The sequence below is a fragment of the Lipotes vexillifer genome, unplaced genomic scaffold (genome assembly GCF_000442215.2).
Source record: "Lipotes vexillifer unplaced genomic scaffold, Lipotes_vexillifer_v1.1 scaffold276, whole genome shotgun sequence".
Taxonomy (NCBI): domain Eukaryota; kingdom Metazoa; phylum Chordata; class Mammalia; order Artiodactyla; family Lipotidae; genus Lipotes; species Lipotes vexillifer.
The window spans coordinates 136,826-157,900 of NW_006782461.1; the positions used below are offsets into that span (position 1 = coordinate 136,826).

General features: G+C 38.3%; 1 protein-coding gene across 3 annotated transcripts in view; it reads left to right on the forward strand.

Annotated features, from left to right (window-relative positions):
• Window positions 1-20,573, forward strand: part of NARS2 (asparaginyl-tRNA synthetase 2, mitochondrial) — a 139,679-nt gene extending 119,106 nt beyond the window's left edge. For 2 of the 3 annotated variants that reach the window (XM_007455291.1, XM_007455290.1), the window contains exons 12-14: window positions 13,492-13,589; window positions 16,521-16,547; window positions 20,113-20,573. In XM_007455291.1, the coding sequence (XP_007455353.1) occupies window positions 13,492-13,589; window positions 16,521-16,547; window positions 20,113-20,257 (270 nt within the window). In that variant the 3' untranslated portion in view covers window positions 20,258-20,573. The remainder of the gene's footprint in view (window positions 1-13,491; window positions 13,590-16,520; window positions 16,548-20,112) is intronic. The other variant, XM_007455292.1, reaches the window with a different exon arrangement.
• Window positions 20,574-21,075: the final 502 nt, after the last annotated feature.

The following is a 21,075-nucleotide window of genomic DNA, read 5'->3' on the forward strand; positions in this document are numbered from 1 at the left end:
AAATGACCTCGTCTTAGTATATAAGGTTATCTCTTTGAATGTATTTCCTGTCTTCTCTCAGATTACAGTGTTACCAAAACAATATTAGGGGATTTCCCTGGTGGTACAGTGGTTTAGACTCCACGCTTCCATTGCAGGGAGCCACGGGTTCAACCCCAGGTCAGGAAACTAAGATCCCACATGCCACATGGCATGGCCAAAAAACAACAACAACAACAACAATATTAGCCTCCAGTTAGTATGAGGTAAACACTTTCATCTCATCTCTAAGTCACAAAACAGCCTTGACAAGAAACTCATTGTTTCTCCCATTTTACATATAGAAAATAGGGGTGCAAAGAGACCAATTACATTTCCCAAGGCTACATGGGTGGTAAGTGAGAGAGCTCGTATTCAAACCTGATTCCCTCTGGTTCTGAAGTCTGTGTTCTCTTCCACTCTATCACTCTGCCTCAAAATCACAGATATAAAATTACATTTTAGCCACCAGTTTTACACATCCCCACTTTTCACACCAGCATCATCCAAAACCAATGAGCAACACAATTGATTTATGATTCTTACTTCCTCTTTTCCCTACCAACCCTCTGGTATATTCGATTATGAGAAATGAATAGGCCCACAGGTTAGCAGCAAAAAAATGAGAGTGACTAGGGCGTAGATTATCCAATCTTAGATAATTCAATATTGAGCCTACATCACAAAACAGAGGCCTGTGTCTGTATCTCTTGGCTTTTGTATCACTCCACCCTATCCCACTTCCACCTCCCTTCCCCAGTACACACACACCATGTATTCCTCTCATAATTTCCCGAAGTAGAACACCTTTCAGTCATTCAGTTTTGCACTTCTTAAAAATACTCTGGGGCTTCCCTGGTGGTGCAGTGGTTGAGAGTCGGCCTGCCGATGCAGGGGTCACGGGTTCATGCCCCGGCCCAGGAAGATCCCACATACCGCGGAGTGGCTAGGCCCGTGAGCCATGGCTGCTGAGCCTGCACGTCCGGAGCCTGTGCTCCGCAACGGGAGAGGCCACAACAGTGAGAGGCCCCCGTACCGCAAAAAAAATACTCTGCTTAAAGCAGTTTTCAGAGGGAAGTTTGTAGCAATACAATCCTACCTTAAGAAACAAGAAACATCTCAAATCAATAACCTAACCTTACACCTAAAGCAATTAGAGAAAGAAGAACAAACAAAACCCCAAAGTTAGCAGAAAGAAAATCATAAAGATCAGATCAGAAATAAATGAAAAAGAAATGAAGGAAACGATAGCAAAGATCAATAAAACTAAAAGCTGGTTCTTTGAGAAGATAAACAAAATTGATAAACCATTAGCCAGACTCATCAAGAAAAAGAGGGAGAAGACTCAAATCAACCGAATTAGAAATGAAAAAGAAGAAGTAACAACTGACACTGCAGAAATACAAAAGATCATGAGAGATTACTACAAGCAACTATATGCCAATAAAATGGACAACCTGGAAGAACTGGACAAATTCTTAGAAACGCACAACCTTCTGAGACTGAACCAGGAAGAAATAGAAAATATGAACAGACAAATCACAAGCACTGAAATTGAAACTGTGATTAAAAATCTTCCAATAAACAAAAGTCCAGGACCAGATGTCTTCACAGGCGAATTCTATCCAACATTTAGAGAAGAGCTAGCACCTAACCTTCTCAAACTCTTCCAAAATACAGCAGAGGGAGGAACACCCCCAAACTCATTCTACGAGGCCACTATCACCCTGATACCAAAACCAGACAAAGACGTGAAAAAGAATGAAAATTACAGGCCAATATCACTGATGAACATAGATGCAAAAATCCTCAACAAAGTACTAGCAAACAGAATCCAACAGCACATTAAAAGGATCATAGACCGTGATCAAGTGGGGTTTACCCCAAGAATGCAATGATTCTTCAATATACGCAAATCAATGTGATACACCGTATTAACAAATTGAAGGAGAAAAACCATATGATCATCTCAATAGATGCAGAGAAAGCTTTTGACAAAATTCAACACCCATTTATGATAAAAACTCTCCAGAAAGTAGGCATAGAGGGAACTTTCCTCAACATAATAAAGATCATGTATGACAAACCCACAGCCAACATCGTCCTCAGTGGTGAAAAACTGAAAGCATTTCCACTAAGATCAGGAGCAAGACAAGGTTGTCCACTCTCACCACGCTTATTCAACCTAGTTTTGGAAGTTTTAGCCACAACAATCAGAGAAGAAAAAGAAATAAAAGGAATACAAATCGGAAAAGAAGAAGTAAAGCTGTCACTGTCTGCAGATTACACGATACTATACATAGAGAATCTTAAAGATGACACCAGAAAACTACTAGAGCTAATCAATGAATTTGGTAAAGTAGCAGGATACAAAATTAATGCACAGAACTCTCTGGCATTCCTATACACTAATGATGAAAAATCTGAAAGTGAAATTAAGAAAACACTCCCATTTACCACTGCAACAAAAAGAATAAAATATCTAGGAATAAACCTACCTAAGGAGACTAAAGACCTGTATGCAGAAAATTACAAGACACTGATGAAAGAAATTAAAGATGGTACAAATAGATGGAGAGATATACCAAGTTCTTGGATTGGAAGACTCAACAGTGTGACAGTGACTCTACTACCCAAAGCAATCTACAGATTCAATGCAATCCGTATCAAACTACCACTGGCATTTTTTACAGAACTAGAACCAAAAATTTCACAATTTGTATGGAAACACAAAAGATCCCGAATAGCCAAAGCAATCTTGAGAAAGAAAAACGGAGCTGGAGGAATCAGGCTCCCTGACTTCAGACTATACTACAAAGCTACAGTAATGAAGATAATATGGTACTGGCACAAAAACAGACATATAGATCAATGGAACAGGATAGAAAGCCCAGAGATAAACCCACGCACATATGGTCACCTTATCTTTGATAAAGGAGGCAAGAATATACAATGGAGAAAAGACAGCCTCCTCAATAAGTGTTGCTGGGAAAACTGGACAGCTACATGTAAAAGAATGAAATTAGAACACTCCCTAACACCATACACAAAAATAAACTCAAAATGGATTAGAGACCTAAATGTAAGACCGGACACTATCAAACTCTTAGAGGAAAACATAGGAAGAACACTCTGACATAAATCACAGCAAGATCCTTTTTGACCCACCTCCTAGAGAAATGGAAATAAAAACAAAAATAAACAAATGGGACCTAATGAAACTTCAAAGCTGTTGCACAGCAAAGGAAACCATAAACAAGACCAAAAGACAACCCTCAGAATGGGAGAAAATATTTGTAAATGAAGCACCTGACAAAGGATTAATCTCCAAAATTTACAAGCAGCTTATGCAGCTCAATATCAAAAAAATAAACAACCCAATCCAAAAATGGGCAGAAGACCTAAACAGACATTTCTCCAAAGACAGACAGATTGCCAACAAACACATGAAAAGATGCTCAACATCACTAATCATTAGAGAAATGCAAATCAAAACTACAATGAGGTATCACCTCACACTGGTCGGAATGGCCATCATCAAAAAATCTACAAACAATAAATGCTGGAGAGGGTGTGGAGAAAAGGGAACCCTCTTGCACTGTTGGTGGGGATGTAAATTGATACAGTCACTATGGAGAACAGTATGGTGGTTCCTTAAAAAACTAAAAACAGAACTACCGTACAACCCAGCAATCCCACTACTGGGTATACACCCTGAGAAAACCATAATTCAAAAAGAGTCATGTACCAGAGTGTTCATTGCAGCTCTATTTACAATAGCCAGGACATGGACGCAACCTGTGTCCATCGACAGATGAATGGATAAAGAAGATGTGGCACATATACAATGGAATATTACTCAGCCATAAAAAGAAATGAAATAGAGTTATTTGTAGTGAGGTGGATGGACCTAGAGTCTGTCATACAGAGTGAAGTAAGTCAGAAAGAGAAAAACAAATACTGTATGCTAACACATATATATGGAATCTAAAAAAAAAAAAAAATGGTCATGAAGAACCTAGGGGCAAGACAGGAATAAAGACGCAGACCTACTAGAGAATGGACTTAAGGACACGGGGAGGGGGAAGGGTAAACTGGGACGAAGTGAGAGGGTGGCATGGACATATATACACTACCAAATGTAAAATAGCTAGCTAGTGGGAAGCAGCCACATAGCACAGGGAAATCAGCTCAGTGCTTTGTGACCACTTAGAGGGGTGGGATAGGGAGGGTGGGAGGGATGGAGATGCAAGAGGGAAGAGATATGGGGATATATGTATATGTATATGTATAACTGGTTCACTTTGTTATAAAGCAGAAACTAACACACCATTGTAAAGCAGTTATACTCCAATAAAGATGTTAAAAAAAAAAATGGTTAAGGCTTTCCTCCTCTGTGAAGACTTCCCTAGGTTACCCAGTCACCTTGAGCCTTCCTTTATTCTAGATTTCTATAGTATTTAAAGAATTAGTAAAACTGATTGCCTTGATCTATTTTTTGTAGTCTCTGTATAAGTTTTGCTTTCTCACATGAGGTTATTTTTCAGGATGGTGAATGTTTTATAACCACCACAGTATATGCCACTCATTCCTCATCCCTCTAATGTGACTTCTATTCAGACAACTAATCATTCCCTCTCATCATACCACTGAAGCTCTGTAATAATTATCATGTTATTAAGCCTAGCAGACTATCTTTTTAAAGAAGTCTGTCTTTTACTTCACCTCTCAGCCTTATTCATCACTATTTGTGACTTTGTTATTCTTAACACTTCCTCCTTCTTTGGCTTCTGTGACAGCATTCTCCCAGTTTTCTTCCCTTCTCAGTGGGTTATTCTTTCTCAGTCTCCTATACAGGTTTATCCTCTTCTACTAATCCACTAGATGTTGGAATTCCTCAAGCCTCCATCCTAGGTCTTCTTTTCTCTCCCCAAATGATTTCATCTGTACCCACAGCTTACTGTATATTTTCACACAATCAGAAATTTATATTTCGAATCCAGACTTTTCCTCTGAGCTCTGGGCTCATCTTATTGCTATTTACATATTGTAAAACCATCTCACACTTAACATACCCAAAACTGAACCCATGATTTCACTTCTTTTCTCCTTCTTCCACCACATTTGATTTTCTTTGAATATTCTGTGCTCATCTAATTGTGCAAGGCAGATTCCTGAGTCATCTTTGAAATCTTCCTCTCTCTCACTTCCCATATTGAAACTGTTACTAAGTTCTGTCATTTTTATACTTCTAAATAAATCTTGAATCCATCTACTTCTCTTTATTTCCACTTTTTTTGCCTTTCTGCATATTCACATACCATTATCCCTTGCCCAGACTACTTCAGTAGCCTCCTGCCTGGTCTTCCTGTAGCCATTCTTTCTTCCTCTGAGTCTGTTCTCCCCATTTCAGCATGAGCTTTTAGAAAATGTAAATCTGATCATGTTCTCTCCCTTCTAAAAACCGTTCAGTGGCCTCCCATTACTCTTAGAATAAAAATCAAGATCCTTAATTTGGCCTACAAGCCCCAGTGTAGTCTGGCTGCTCCCGTCTCGTGTCTTCAGATAGGCAGGACTTTCCCTCATCACAGGATCTTTGCACATAGTCTTCCCTCAATCTAGAACAGTCTTTTTCACCTAATTTTACTTACTCTTCGGATCTCTTCTCAGTAATCATTTCCCCAGAGAAACCTTCCTTGATCCTCCAGACTGAGTCAGAGACCTGTTAGACAGTACAGTGGTACCATGTTGAATTTCAGACCCAGAACTACTAACTCTTAATCCATCATAATCCTTAACACAGTTGTAATTTTACAGTTATTTGCATGACTGTTTAATTAGTGACTCTTTTCTCTATTCCAAAGGACTTGAGGACCTTTTTTTCACTTATCAGTGTATCCTAGTGCCTAGCATAATGCCTGGGACATAGCAGGCACCTGATATCTATTTGGTGATGTGTAGGTGGGTGGATGAATGGATGGACGAATCAAGCCCAACACAGTTTTAGACCCATAGTGGAGAAGTAGTGAGAAAGTGACGTGATTTACTAAGGAAGTTCCTGGGAAGCTAAAGAGCAGCTTTTACTCAAAATTTTTTGAGTGATGGCAACATGGCATATAGGAAAGTCCAGGGGCTTTAGAATCAGGCACTCTTGGTTTCAGGTCTCAGGTCTTTGTGTTATAAACTATGTGATCTTAGATAAACCACCTAATTTCTTTGAGTCTTATTTTCCCATCTGTAAAAATAAGATGATAATATTTTCCAGGATTATGGGGATTGAATTAACCCATAGTTAATAATATATGAAAAGTACACAGCCTAGTGTTTGAGGTGGTAGGTAGTCAATAAGTGTGAAGTCCCCTTTCCTTCTAAATTTTGATAAAATCTTTATTGTGTTACAGCCCAGTAACGTTAAAATGTGTGTGTGTTGCGGTGGGGGATGCCACATCATGACGTGCCATTACGTAAGATTCCTTAAAAGGCAGTTCTCTCGTAGACCACAGTCACAGATGGTACCTTTAGAAGTACCGGGAGGCCTTCATTATGACGAGTCTCTATTTTTTTTTTAATTTATTTATTTTATTAATTTATTTATTTTTGGCTGTGTTGGGTCTTCGTTGCTGTGCGCGGGCTTCTTCTAGTTGCGGCGAGCGGGGGCTACTCTTTGTTGCAGTGCACGGGCTTCTCATTGCAGTGGCTTCTCTTGTTGCAGAGCATGGGCTCTAGGCGCACAGGCTTCAGTCGTTGCGGCACACAGGCTCAGTAGTTGTGGCACGTGTGCTCAGTAGTTGTGGCTCACGGGCTCTAGAGCACAGGTTCAGAAGTTGTGGTGCACGGGCTTTGTTGCTCTGTGGCATGTGGGATCTTCCCGGACCAGGGCTCGAACCCGTGTCTCCTGCATTGGCAGGCGGATTCTTAACCACTGCACCACCAGAGAAGTCCCAAGTCTCTCTAATAATGTGGTCTCACAGCCTGAAACCTGAAGGCATTATAATAAACTTTAGTGTACTTCTGTAATTTATGCAGTGCTATAGCTTATAGCTTCTCAGAGCTAAGTTATTAAAATATAATTTACTTAAACTATATACAACATTGATTCATAAGCAACCTAGATTTCTTTTCAACCAACCTATATTAATATAAAGTGTCTGCTTCCATCCCTACTTTATTTTTTCCAGTGGTGAATGAACAGGCTTTGGGTCATCTAACTAAATTCTATGTTTCTTTTAGTAGGGGTGCAGTAACAGGTTATGAGTAGGGTTGCAAGAGTTTCTGCAAAGCGTGCACTTCAATCTAAAAAAATTAAAACAGGTGTCTTTCACAGTTGCCTTCTTTAGGAAATCAAGAGAGAAGTATAGGGGAATGTGTAACCTATGCTTGTAACATTTGGCCAGAGGTAATGAATAGTAATATGGTGTATTTTTACAGGTATAGTTTCTTTTTCTTTCTTTCTTTCCCTCACCCCCTCCAAAAAATAATAATATTAATAATGGTATGCATCATGTAATAGTGAAAAGTACACTGGACTAGGAAGTTACTAGTGCCGGGTTTGAAAGCCACCTCTCTTACTAGTTATTTTTATGGCCTTAGGCAAGTTTCTCCAATCTCTGAGCCTCAATTTCTCCCTCCATAAAATCAGAGAGTTGGATTAAATGACCTACAGTGTACTAACCAGCTCTAAAATTCTCTGATCTCAGGTAGCCTAAGTCTTTGCTCATTTGGATATATAAGAATAACTTGTAAATTACCAAACATATTTGATCATTTGAAGGGGACAGATCATGGCCCTAAATAAAATGAATCTAAGCAAACATGCAAAATGCCATATGCCCCTGAATTTGGGTCCTGCATAAGTCCTCCAAAGGCAGGTGGCAAATATTCATTTAGGGTATTGGCTTCACAGAGAAGCCATGTGTGATTATGAAAAGTGACTGCCCAACAGTCCCTGATAGGGACTAGTCCCTGATAGGATGCCAAGATCACCAGGTAATGTTCTAATTTTTTAAATTTTATCAGTATTACTTAGTAAATCATAAAAATTAAAGCATTAGTGGGCACTCAATAAAGTACATATTGCGAAGTCAACTTGGAAGGAAGAGTACTCAACCAAGGGGTATCTAATGAATTTCCCTGAGCTTGGGGCTAATTAACCGACCTGCATCAAAATAACTTGAGCCTCAAACCAACAGAAATAGTGATGAAGGGAATTTCCAATTCGAAGTAGAAAGTATGCGTTTCGGTCCATATAAAATGCTCCCAGACTAGCCATTTTACTATCCAAAGGCCATTTTCATTCCTTGCTACATGTAGCCCATCTGCATCTTCACACTGTCACATCTGAAAGGCTCTCTTTCCTAGCTGCACCTCATTGTTTTTAGGGGCCAGATACTATCTGTATCAGCAGTTAGAGCAAAAGCTCATAGAGGCTTAAACCACAAATTTATTTCCTGTGATTTGTGAAACAGTCTTCCTCCTTGGATAATAGTACATAATATTGCTCCATTGTTGGTAGCACCTGTGAGAAACTGAATAGGGAGGTGTTCGGTTTCTGTTTTTCATCAGTATTTAAAAATAGGTAGCAGAAGATGGGACATTAAACTTTTTTCCCCTCTCTTTGAAGTTAGCATAGAAGAGGTTATATACTAAATATTAAAGGCCTTGTTCCTATCTAGCCTGTTCATTTTTTAATTCAAGGGCTGAGTTTTCTTTTCAGTACACTATTGGAATCAAAGAGTAGGAGTCAAAAGGGAGTGTCATAAATAGAGACCAGGGCTGTTCAGCTTAAATACCAACACACACTATTTCTAGACAGCATGCTGCTGTAGCTGTGTGACTTAAGCAAAATCAAAACTCATACACAGTGGAGGAAGATGTGCCAGACAGCATTCTGGCCTAGAAGATGTGCCCAAAGTGGAATAAGTTTTAAGACTAAAGAAGTTAGCAAAGGGTGTAGTAAAAATATTTGTAGCTTAAAAAAAAAAAATACACACACACACACAATTTGTAGCCTTCATTGAGAACTGTGTAGGAGAGTGAGAGGACAGCAGAACTAAAGTCCTTCTATTTATTTCAAATCTCCCAAAGATGCACAGGAACACAGTGGAGATTTTAAGTGAAATTTGGTCCGCTTTGAATTAAGAGGACATTTCCCTGTGCAGCCTGTGGATTCTCACTTCCTCATCAAGGGCAGGATTGCTCAGCCCCTAGCTCTTTAAGCTAGCTTTAGACTCCTGTAAACCACAGACCTGCCAGCCCATCCTGGCAAACTAATCACATGTTAGTGATCTGGGCAACTTGCTTGTTTTCAACCTTTTGCACTCTAACGGCCTTACCACCCGTCACTTGGCAAACACACAACCAAGTTTTTCTCATTACTTCTTAAGAAATTTGTGTGAGTCGCTCCACATTTTGTACTTTGTTCACCCCTATGTCATGATTTGTATTATATCTGTATGTGCCTTTTACCTCCCCTAGAGCCCTGGAGAAACAGGCAGTTTCTGTAGTAATTAGCCCAGTAGTTACCAGGTGGAGACACAGATAGAAGAATCCTATCTGGAATCTCAGCCCTAACTAAGAAGTGTGGAAATTGAGGGGATTGTTATAGTGATCTTTAGGGAATGCAGTATTTTTTTTATACCATATCAGAAGAAAGTGCCACTCTGTGTCTACTAATGTAAATGTCATTATTTATATTTGAGGAATACTTTACTATACTATAGGTTCTCAGAAAGTGTGCAGAACCTCTAGGTAGATTGGAAGATCTCATTATAAAAGGACAGCAGGACGTAAACAGATCTGGTATTGTTGAAGGGAAGCCTCAAGTAACAGAAAAGAGAGGAAGGTTATATGTAGGAAGAGAGGAGAAGGCCTTTGCGGGCCTGTCTTCACCGAGAGATAGATCTATCCTTCATAGAAAAGAAATAGTACCCTGTAGTCATGGAACATTGATGAGGCATTAAGAGGAATTCCTTACTTAAAAGGTACACAGCTCCTAGGAGGGGAAGCAACTTTACTCTCCATGTCAAGAAAACGTACAGGAAGTTCTCCTGCCTGAGAGTGTGAATTTTCAGACCATCCAGACAAAGAAAGGACTTAGATGAGGATGTCTTCCTTCTGCATGTCACAAAATTAGTAGTGATGTGGGACTTGATCTTCTAAACTTCTTATTCAACTAAAATAGACTATTTGGTAAGTTCTTTCCTACTGATAAGTTCCTTTCCCAGAGTACAGAGGAAGGAAATAGGGGAACTGCTATTCTGACCTGAATTCTAATTAACAATGAGAAATTGGTTGGGAAAGTGGAAGTGGAAGAGCCCAAGTAGGTGGGGGGGGAAAGCTACCTGGTAAATTGTTTTATTATACATAAATGGTTGCTGCTCCGCCCTCGGGAGGTGGGGGCAGGGGTATTTACTTCCCTGCCCCATTGACATGAGCTTCGTGACTTGCATGTGCCTTACACTGGCCAAGAATTGGGAGCAAACATGACCTACATACAATACTTCTGGACAAATGCTTTTACTACATTCTCATCGTGCTCTTTTTTCCCATCGGCCACAAGATCAGCAATACCTCAGAAAGAAGCCTTTTTTATCGTTTCAAGTCAGGATGGACATGCAGCATAAGTTTTAAAAATCCAATTCATTGATGTAAAGCAGTGTTTCTCAATCAGGGGTTATTTTGTTCCCCCTTACCCCCACCCAGGAGACATTCAACAATGTCTGGAGACTTTTTTGGTTGTCATAACTAGGGGAGTATAACTGTTGGGAGATAGAGGGAAATCAAATATTAATACAAAGGAGGTTTGTAATCAAACATAAATATGAGTCTTACACTCCTCTAAAAATAGCATTAAAAAAACCTAAGGTCCAAAGTTGACATAATTTAGACCTGCAAAAAATGCTAAGATCCCAAAAAGGTTTTTGCTTGCTTTAGCTGTGTTAGCAGCAGGGCCAAGCAAGAAATGGATCTCTTGTTTGATGCATCAAGGCTTGCCTCACTTCCTCATCACTGGCCACCAGCCTCTGCTGGACTACCTACTTCTTATTCTTCCGTAATAGCTGATTCCTCAGCATTTTGTTTTCTTTTGAGGCAGTGGACTTTTTTAGTTCTGGCTCTTAAAGCTTTGCATGTACTTGCAGTACCGGAATCAATCTCTGTACACCTTTGTACCTTGGAGTTGCCCTTACTTCAAAAACTTTGAAATGATAGATTTTGAATATACCTGTCCTTTCTGACAGAGCTACACAAGGATGGAATGCTATATTTCAGGGGTCTTCATTCCCTTAAATATTTTTGTTAAATATTTGTTAAGTTTATTAATATTAATATAGTACATTAAATATTAGTAAACAATTAGTGTAATTATATCAAATATTTGCTTAAATATTTTCAGGCAAAGGCCAGAGAGCCACTTGGTTGTCTGTTCTCTTCCAACCCCGATTGCCTGTAACTCTAAATTTAAAACTCTGGATTGACGTTAAGAACAAATTTTTCATCATGTGTCTCTCAGCTCCTAGCATATTTTAGCCATGTCTAAAAGCAGTATATACTAGTAAATAATGATACCTGTCCTCCTGTGGCCATGAAAACTCCCTTGATCTTCTCCTTTCTCTGAGAAAAGAAGGGGTAACTGCAGGGTCCTGATTGGAGTCCAGCTCTATTAATTGTATAGCCTATGAGAATTTGCTCTTCACATTAGTAAAGCTCTCTTGTTTACCTAGCCAGAGCTGTGTGTTTCATTACCTACTATCCTGTCTGAGTCCCCAAATCCACATTCTAAAATACTTGCCTGTTCGTTTTAGGTCTTCCAGGTTCATAGAAGAATGACTAAAATGTAGTCAGCCAGCAGTGGTAGTGTGAAAAAAGCATGTTTGTACACTTACTCTTCACAAGCTTATTGAGTGGTAGGAGATTCTGTAAAAGTAGAAACCATTAGTAAATTTCCATTTGCTCTCACTTTGATTCAGCTGATGGATGAAAATCATGTCTCGTGTTTTCTCTTTAATGATAGTACTGAGGATTATGTAGCATTTGGCACACATTCTTAAATTATTACATTCTTTGTTAATCTTAATTATTTTATCAGTCAAAAATTCTGAAATCAGAAAACAGGAGAATGGCTTAATAGTAAAGTAAGGCAGGGTTTAAGAAAAGAGTTTATAATATAATGTGACATTTAAAGCTTAAGTGTTTTATGTGTTATTAAATGTGTTTTATGGGTTCCTAATTTTTCATTTGTAAAATAAATCTTTCTGAGTTTTGTGCCTTCAGATTCTTGGCCCTAAGAATGTCTGCCTGGTCCCCCTTTGTTCCCCCCACCCCAAAAAAAGAATTGCTAAGTCACAAAATAATATAGACAGCAAATAAACATTCTCAAAAAGTAAATATTACTAGTAAGTGAAGAGATACAAATTAAAACATCAAGCTACCATTTTCCCCATTAAAAAATGGTTGTTTTATTACGAAAGTGTAACACACCTCTATTGCAGAAAATAAGAAAATACAAATAACATCCTGTGCGTTGATCTTTTTTTTTTTTCATCTCTGATTATTTTGTTAGAACTAGTTCCTAGAACTCCTGTTGCTGAGTCGAAGCATATTGCATTTTTAAGGCTTTGATTATCTTTTGCCAAGTTGCCCACCAGAAAGGTTGTATCAGATGTACCAGGGTATTGGTCTATGCATTCTCTAATCCATATTGTTTATGTTGTTTATCTTTACCATTTTGATAACTCCGAAGTGGTATCTCTTTGTTTTAATTTGATTAATGATCAGAACATATTTTACATGTCCTAACATACTTCAAATTAAAGAAAAACTTCAATGCCACATTATTTATAAGAGAAAAGACACACACACTGTCACACACACACCCCCCTAAATGTTCAACAAAAGGAAAGCAGTTAAATAAACTATTAAATAAACTATGATACTTCCAAACAATAAACTGTGAAGCTGTTAAAACATTAAGTATGCAAAGTATTTTTACTGACATAGGAAAAATATTTATTGTATAATATTAGCTAAGACAATTAGAATGGTAAATTTTATATGTAATTTGATCTCTGCTATACTCTTTAAGCATATAAGAAGAAAAACCTGAAAGAAAATATGCCAACATGTAATTGCTTCTGCATGCTAATAGGTGTTTTTTAATATTTCATAATTTTTAATACTTCCCACATTTTTATAATTAACATTTGTATCACATTTGTGCAGAAAACACATTTTTGTTAAGTATACTGCATAAATGGTGCCAGAGGGGAAACTGTCCACCTGCATTTTGTATTCTAAAGATAATATTAAACATTTGGTATTAAAACAGGAAACATGAACAGGTAACATAAATAAGATTCTGGTAAACAGTTAAATAGCCAGTTGTCAAAATGTTAAACGTTCCACTTGCTTCAGAAGCTGACAGTTGTCGGAATGCTCTGAAAACAGAATGTTGTTTATGAGTTTTTTCCTTTTTAGGTTGCTGCTGTTGATCTTCTAGTTCCTGGAGTTGGAGAACTCTTTGGGGGAAGCCTCAGAGAAGAACGGTACCATTTCTTAGAGCAGCGATTGGCCAGGTATTGGTGAGACCTAGAAGAAACGGAATTCAGAACTTGGGGATGGGGCACTCAAAGGCAGTCATGGCAAACTAACAGAGAATAGCGCATGGGCCGTAGCTCCTGACAGACCTGGATCACAGATTCTGTGTGACCTTGAGCAAGTTGTTACTTAACCTCTCTGAGCTTCTCTTTCTGAAAGACTAGAACTATTACACGAAACACAATGATTTTTTGCCACTATTTGTATGTATCTCTCCCTATGGAAATAGCTTTTTTAAAAGTTAATGATAGGGCTTCCCTGGTGGCACAGTGGTTGAGAGTCCGCCTGCCAATGCAGGGGACACAGTGTTCGTGCCCTAGTCCGGGAAGATCCCACATGCCGCAGAGCGGCTAGGCACGGAGCCATGGCCGCTGAGCCTGCGTGTCCGGAGCCTGTGCTCTGCAACAGGAGAGACCACAACAGTGAGAGGTCCGCATACCAAAAAGAGAAAAAAGGAAAAGAAATTTACAATTTTTTTAAATTAAAAATTATTAAAAAGGAAGAGAGCAATCAAACCAATAAACAAATCCACCAATGCTAACAAGCACTAGAAACTAAACTAAGATAAACATAAAAACAGAAACAAATCAGATGCAGATAGCAAACCCTAAGTCTATAGTTGCTCCCAAAGTCCACTGCCTCAATTTTGGGAACATGCATTGTCTATTCAGGTATTCCACAGATGCAGGGCTTATCAAGTTGATTGTGGGGATTTAATCTGCTGCTCCTGAGGCTGCACAGAGAAATTTCCCTTTCTCATCTTTGTTCGCACAGCTCCTGGGGTTCAGCTTTGGTTTTGGCCCTGCCTCTGCGTGTAGGCTGCCCTCAAGCATCTGTTCCCCACCCAGACAGGAGGGGTTAAAGCAGCAGCTGATTACAGCTCTCTTGCTCACTCAGGCCAGGGAAAGAATCCGCGCCGATGCAGGGGACACAGGTTTGAGCCCTGGTCCGGGAAGATCCCGCATGCCACAGAGCAGCTAAGCCCATGTGACACAACTACTGAGCCTGTGCTCTAGAGCCCGTGTGCCACAACTACTGAAGCCCACGCACCTAGAGCCCATGCTCCTCAACAAGAGAAGGCACCACAAAGAGAAGCCCGCGCACCACAACAAAGAGTAGCCCTCGCTCGCCGCAACTAGAGAAAGCCCATGTGCAGCAACAAAGACCCAACACTGCCAAAAATAAATCAATTAAATAAATTTTTTTTAAAAAGTTAATGATAGAGAAGGAAAATTTTCCCCCTTAAAGTTTGTTCTTCACTTTGTGTGTGTGTGTGTGTGTGTGTGTGTTTAACTCTAAATTATGATTGGCAGACTCCTACAGGGCATAAGGAAAGGCTCTGAACCAGGGAAAGGATAAAGATGGAGGGGGAAAGAAACTAAAACTATACACTAAGCTAGCATTTTGAATAAGCAGTTTTCCCTTCCTCAGGTTTTCTACTATGTAAGCATCTTGATTTAGGTATTTGAATAACTTTATTTTAACTCACTGTTTGAGACCTGGGAAATGTATCCATAAACACGAGAAAATGTTTTGGAGATGAGGAGGAGGGAATCATGTTTCTAATCGAACTACCACTCCTGTATATGCGTGGTCTGCCAACAACCCACAATGACTTCCTAAACTAACCAAGGTTATAAACCTCTGTTTTCCATGGTTTCCACTTTTACTGTGCCAGACTATTTTAAAAAATGACTTTCCCATGTTGAAGGCTTAATCTTTCTCTCCAGATAATACTAAGTTTCACAGTAACCTGGAAAAGTCATGATTGTTTGACATGTTTATTAAATTAACCATTTGTTAAGGCCTTCTTTTCCTAATGGAGAAATGCTTAAAAAGCTGTTGATTTTCCAAGATCCAAACCTATGAATCTGTTGAGTAACTTGGTTTTGTAATCCCAATCATTTGAACTGCTCTGTTTGGTTAGCGTCCAGAAGAAAGGGGACAAATATGTTCTGGGAGGACTCTTTTATCACCTAGGCTACTAACTCCTTAGTATTACTCTAGTGTTAAGAAGTCCTGGAAAAATCGTGGAATTGAAGTGATGGTAAAACCCCTTAGATGGAAAGAATTTGAAGATTTTCTGTTTTTTTTTTAAAGCACAATAAAAATCACACATGGCAAGGAACTTCATCTGTTGAAAGATTAATTGGTCTGTTTTCTTTGCTTGCTTCCTTCCTTCAGGAAACCTTTCCTCATAACATTAAATGTTTACCTAATATCTGATAATATCCAAATTTGTCTTTCCTAATGAAGTGGATATATCTGTTTACCTGTCTCAGAGATCTGTCTGTGACTTCTGTTCATGTTTTTCATATTTTTGTATATTTGAATTTTTCATAATCTTGATCACTTTGAGGGACACAGTTGTCCCAAACACTTTTAAGGGCTGAACTTAAATTTCATGAGTACTAAGAGCTTTAAGTTTTATTAACATTTCTCAAATTGGCAAAAACCAATTTGCAGCCATATTATGAAGGCAGCCTCAGAATCTGTATTATTGTTTTAATATTGTGGAAGGAAAATTGTGTCTCTACATCACTTGTCTGTGTGTGCTTTTCAACAACCCTATATAGTAGTAATAGTACTTTTCTTATGTCACAGGATGATAAATTTATCGCAAATGAAGCCCTTCTTTTGGGCTCTGGACCATACTTTCCTTCTATAGCATTTATTATTTGATAATACCTTGGACTATTGGTTTTCTTACTATTGGTTATCTTACCTTTCTTACCACCTAATAAAGGCTTAGCTTCTTAACTGTATTGCATGTTATTTAAGAGCACAGGTTTTGGTGTGTACTTCTTTATAAAGCGCACTGTGCACACAACCCAGAATAAATGTTTGGTGACTAGTATATTTATCTTATTGCCATTCTCTGAAATAATTTTGTTGTTTTCCTTTTACAGGTCAGGACTGACAGAAGCCTACCAATGGTGAGAATGTGACCCCTGATGACTCTTATTCTAGCTGTGGGTCTGAGTGTTAAATAGTTTTCACTTGTATTTCCAGGGTGCTATAGAAGAGTGTTAAAACAATGAACAGGTTCTCAGATTATTTACTCCCTTTGAGTCTTTGAAAAGTGGTAATAATAATGTCTGTCATTTATTTACTACCTATTGTGTGCCAGATAACTGTGTTAAAATTTTGATACAACACCCTGTTAGTAAGGTACTATTCTTATTCTCTTTTTATTATCCCTCCAGGCCTGAGGCCTAGAGATGTTAACTAACTTAAGCAGGAGCACACAGTTAGAAGCATAGAGCTGGGACTTTGTTCCTAACCATTATGCTTCATTTTCTCTATGTGTGAAATTAGGAGCTTGAGCTAAGTGGTCCCTGAGGTCTCCACCAACTGTAGAAATCCAAGCTGCTTAGGGAAGATCATCTGTCTGCATTCCTAAGTTGTTCTGGTGTTCTTTCTGCAGACCCTTTCTTCAAGTGCTTTACAGTATATACAAATTATTTATTTATTTATATTTGTGTAATGAGACTCTTTCAGGATCTTAGTATAATAATATCAACAAAATTATTAATTCTTTTGCTGTCCTCAGGAGAAGGAAAGGTTAAATTACACACTTGCCTTTTCGTAATGAAGGAGCTAGATTTCAGAGATGCAAAAAAGCCTAAAGTTGGGTTCAAGTAATGGCCCTAGATTCCTTCATTATTTATCAGTAATGAACTTTGGCATATTTAATCTCTCTTGAGTCTTGGTTTTCTTGGCCATAAAATGGAATGATAATATCTACTTCACAGGGTTATTGTTAGGATGAAAGGAAACAATACAGGTTAAGTATCTACACAGAGTAGAAGCTTAGTTAAGTTTCCGTCCCCCTTTCCTTCTTTTGTTCTGAACCTTGCTATTAGGTAGATGAGCCTGATTGTCAAGCTTATGCATTTTACCTCAGTTTCTTTCTGTCTACAAGGTAATATTCATAGTGTATAAAAACTAGTTATATATAAATCTTAATTATTGGTTTAGACCTTTTCTGGTCTTTATTAATCATTTCAATACTACTCTTTCCCAACTAAAGTTTTCAAACTCCTAACATCTCCAAATATAAATATTTATTAGTTTGTTAATAAAAGAGACAGCAGGCTCAAAATGGAGTCACTTGTACTAAGCTCACATCACCAAACTGAGACTTAATACCTAACTTAATTATAGTTTTGAGGGCTTCCCTGGTGGCGCAGTGGTTGAGAATCTGCCTGCCAATGCAGGGGACACGGGTTCGAGCCCTGGTCTGGGAAGATCCCACATGCCGCGGAGCAACTAGCCCTGTGAGCCACAATTACTGAGCCTGCGTGTCTGGAGCCTGTGCTCCGCAACAAGAGAGGCCGCGATAGTGAGAGGCATGTGCTCCGTGATGAAGAGTGGCCCCCACTTGCCACAGCTAGAGAAAGCCCTCACACAGAAACGAAGAGCCAGCACAGCCATAAATAAATAAGTAAATATATATATATATATATATTATAGTTTTGACATCTCCCAGGAGTGGAATCTTGAACCAGGGAATCTAAAATTACCTGGTCAACACTGGTGAGGTAATCTGCCTGAGAGACCCCTGCCATCTCCTAAAGGAAGGCGACCTTTCCTGAAACCACCCACTCTTTGCTAGTAATTTCCTTGTCCTACCCCCTTCTGCCTATAATCATTCTGTAGAGCTCTTCGGAGCTCTTTTCTATTGCTAGATGGGATACTGCCTGATTCATGAATCACTGAATAAAGCCAATTAAGATCTTAAAAATTTACTCACTTGAATTTTATTTTTTTAACAGTTGGAATCTGCTTCCTTTTATATGATAATCATAGCATTTTAAGGTAGAAAGGACCTTAAAAATCTCCAAGTCTGTGATCTCTGCTAGTGTTCTGTACCACACTGTGAATAGCCACCCCAGGTGTCTAAGAATTTTCTCACTTCCTGTTTCTACACGCCACATGCAAATAATCTGTAACTAGTTCCATAATTTTTGTACCATCTCTTCTATAATCTGGCTACCCTAGAATCAATATAGCAACAATCAAACAAAGATTCTTTTGAAAACTTGTTTTTAGAAGTAGATTTTTCCATCTGTCAAAGCAAAAGCAAGAAAAATGCTAAAGACAGAATCCCTCCTCTGAATTCAGTTTCCAGGCATTTATGCCAGTGTTTTGACATCGATGTATGAGAAATTTAAAGCCAGCTAAAGCTAGATACTGGACTTCTAGCAGCCGACTCAGATCCTGCAGGTGTTTGTGGCAGGTGGTTTGACATGCCCTTCATCTCATTTTCTCACTAAATCAAAGTGTATTCTGCCCCCATGCCTTATGAACTTAAAGTTAATTCAGCTACCAAACATTTCAATTACTCAAGACTGTGTTCCTTCCATTATTCCTGATAGTTCTTATTTACTAACTCCTGTCTTATTGATCTCTCACTTGGTTGTAACTCACCTAGTTGCAATTTGTGTTTTATTTTAGAAAGAGAAGTACTTAATCTTAATTGCCTAAAATACCAATACATGTAGTCATTGTTATTAATAGTGGGGAAAAGGTTATAGTCTTTATCCTTGAGGAGCCGTATGACTACCAGCTGTGGTGCTTAAGTTTTATGCTGTATTTTTGTATGTTTTACAAATCATTCAAGAAACTATAAACTTATTTTAATCAATATTGTATAATTCAAGAATTCCCACCATTAAATGACAATAAAAATAGTTATAGAGTCTTCCTCCTTCTCTTCCTTTCCTAAAATAACTTTATCCCAGACTGGTGTATTGGAATCCGAGTTTGAATCATGAACATACCATTTTCTAGCATGTAGTCTTATGTGGGAATAGAATGTGCAAGGATGGGCTTCAGAGGCTGTGTAGCCTTTCAGAAAAATGACTCTGGACATCTTCTACTAGGCTTAAAGCAAAGAAGTCAAAGTTTTTCTTCACTCCAGTGCTCAAGAGTATATTTTTATGCCTTCAAACAATAAATCATCATATAGTAAGCATCTATTCCCAGACAGTCACTGGAGATAAAGGTTGGCTAAGATGCAGTTCCTGCCCTTGATGTAGCTTACAGTCTAGTCTAGTCTCTTTTTGTAATACATCAGGCAAAACTCTTCACCCTTCTCTGTGTATTGAACAATATAATTTTGGTAAGGAAAAGCAAGAACATTATCATAGATATACCAAGACATAGAAGAGGAATATATTTAAAGAAAAATAAGTTATGAGAAATTTTCCTGTAGCCTCATGAGACAAGTTTTCTGTATATAAGCATCTAACAAACTTTAAAGAATAAGGATCAAGTGACCAAAGCCCATGAATGCATGACAGGATATGCTGCTGTTTGTCTGGGTAATCTTGGACAGATCACTTTAACTTCTCTGTAAAAAGACTGGTCTACCGCAGTGATGTGATGATAACAAATTATTGCAAAAAACTTTTGAAACAAAATTCTGTCATAACATCTGATCTTAAATGAAGCATTTACATTTATAGGTAATGATTCTCTGTTTTTCAAAATTAGGTATCTGGACCTCCGTCGATTTGGATCTGTGCCACATGGAGGTTTTGGGATGGGATTTGAACGCTATCTGCAGTGCATCTTGGGAATTGACAATATCAAAGATGTTATCCCTTTTCCAAGATTTACTCATTCGTGTCTTTTGTAGCTGAAAACTGCTTAAGGAAAACCACCCTGTGCCAGAGGTACTGCACATGAATATACATACAGGAGAATGCATGTTTGAACTGTAGAAATGCAGAAGTTTTCAATATGTAATTGTCATGCCAGAAGATACATGAAAGATACATGTGATCATGATTTTCATTGAAAGTTGAAGGCATTTCATGGAAAGATGAACTCCATCAAGAAGAGGTACTTATAGCAGATAGAATCTCAAAGCTATTGTATCAATTAAGAAAAAAATGAAGAAATTGAACTAGATGATCTCAAAGGTCCTTTCAAACTCTAGGACAGGATGAAATTGTGTATTTTACTTTTTCAAGATTTTTTTTTTTTTTTGATGTGGACCATTTTTTTAAAGTCTTTATTGAATTTGTCACAATATTGCTTCAGTTCTATGCTTTGGCCCTTTGACCGCAAGCCATGTGGGATCCCAGCTCCCCGACCAGGGATCGAACCCACACCCCACGCACTGGAAGGCAAAGTCTCAACCACTGGACCGCCAGGAAGTCCCGAAATTGTGTATTTTACTTTGTCTTTAATCAGTAGACCACTGCCCTCTGTGACCTTTGAGAAGCAACTACTAGCTAAAAATAAAATGTTGTTGGATCTTTTCTCCCTTCCCATTTAACCTGTGATAAATTCCCATCTTATTCTCACTGCTTTACTAAACATTACAGAAGAAAATATTCCTTTTTCGGGTCTTGAATTAAGAAAATTGCTATTGTGAATTGAAATCTTTTTTCATCAGACTACATGAAAAATCACATTTAATAACTGTTGACCCTAAATTATAAAAGCTAA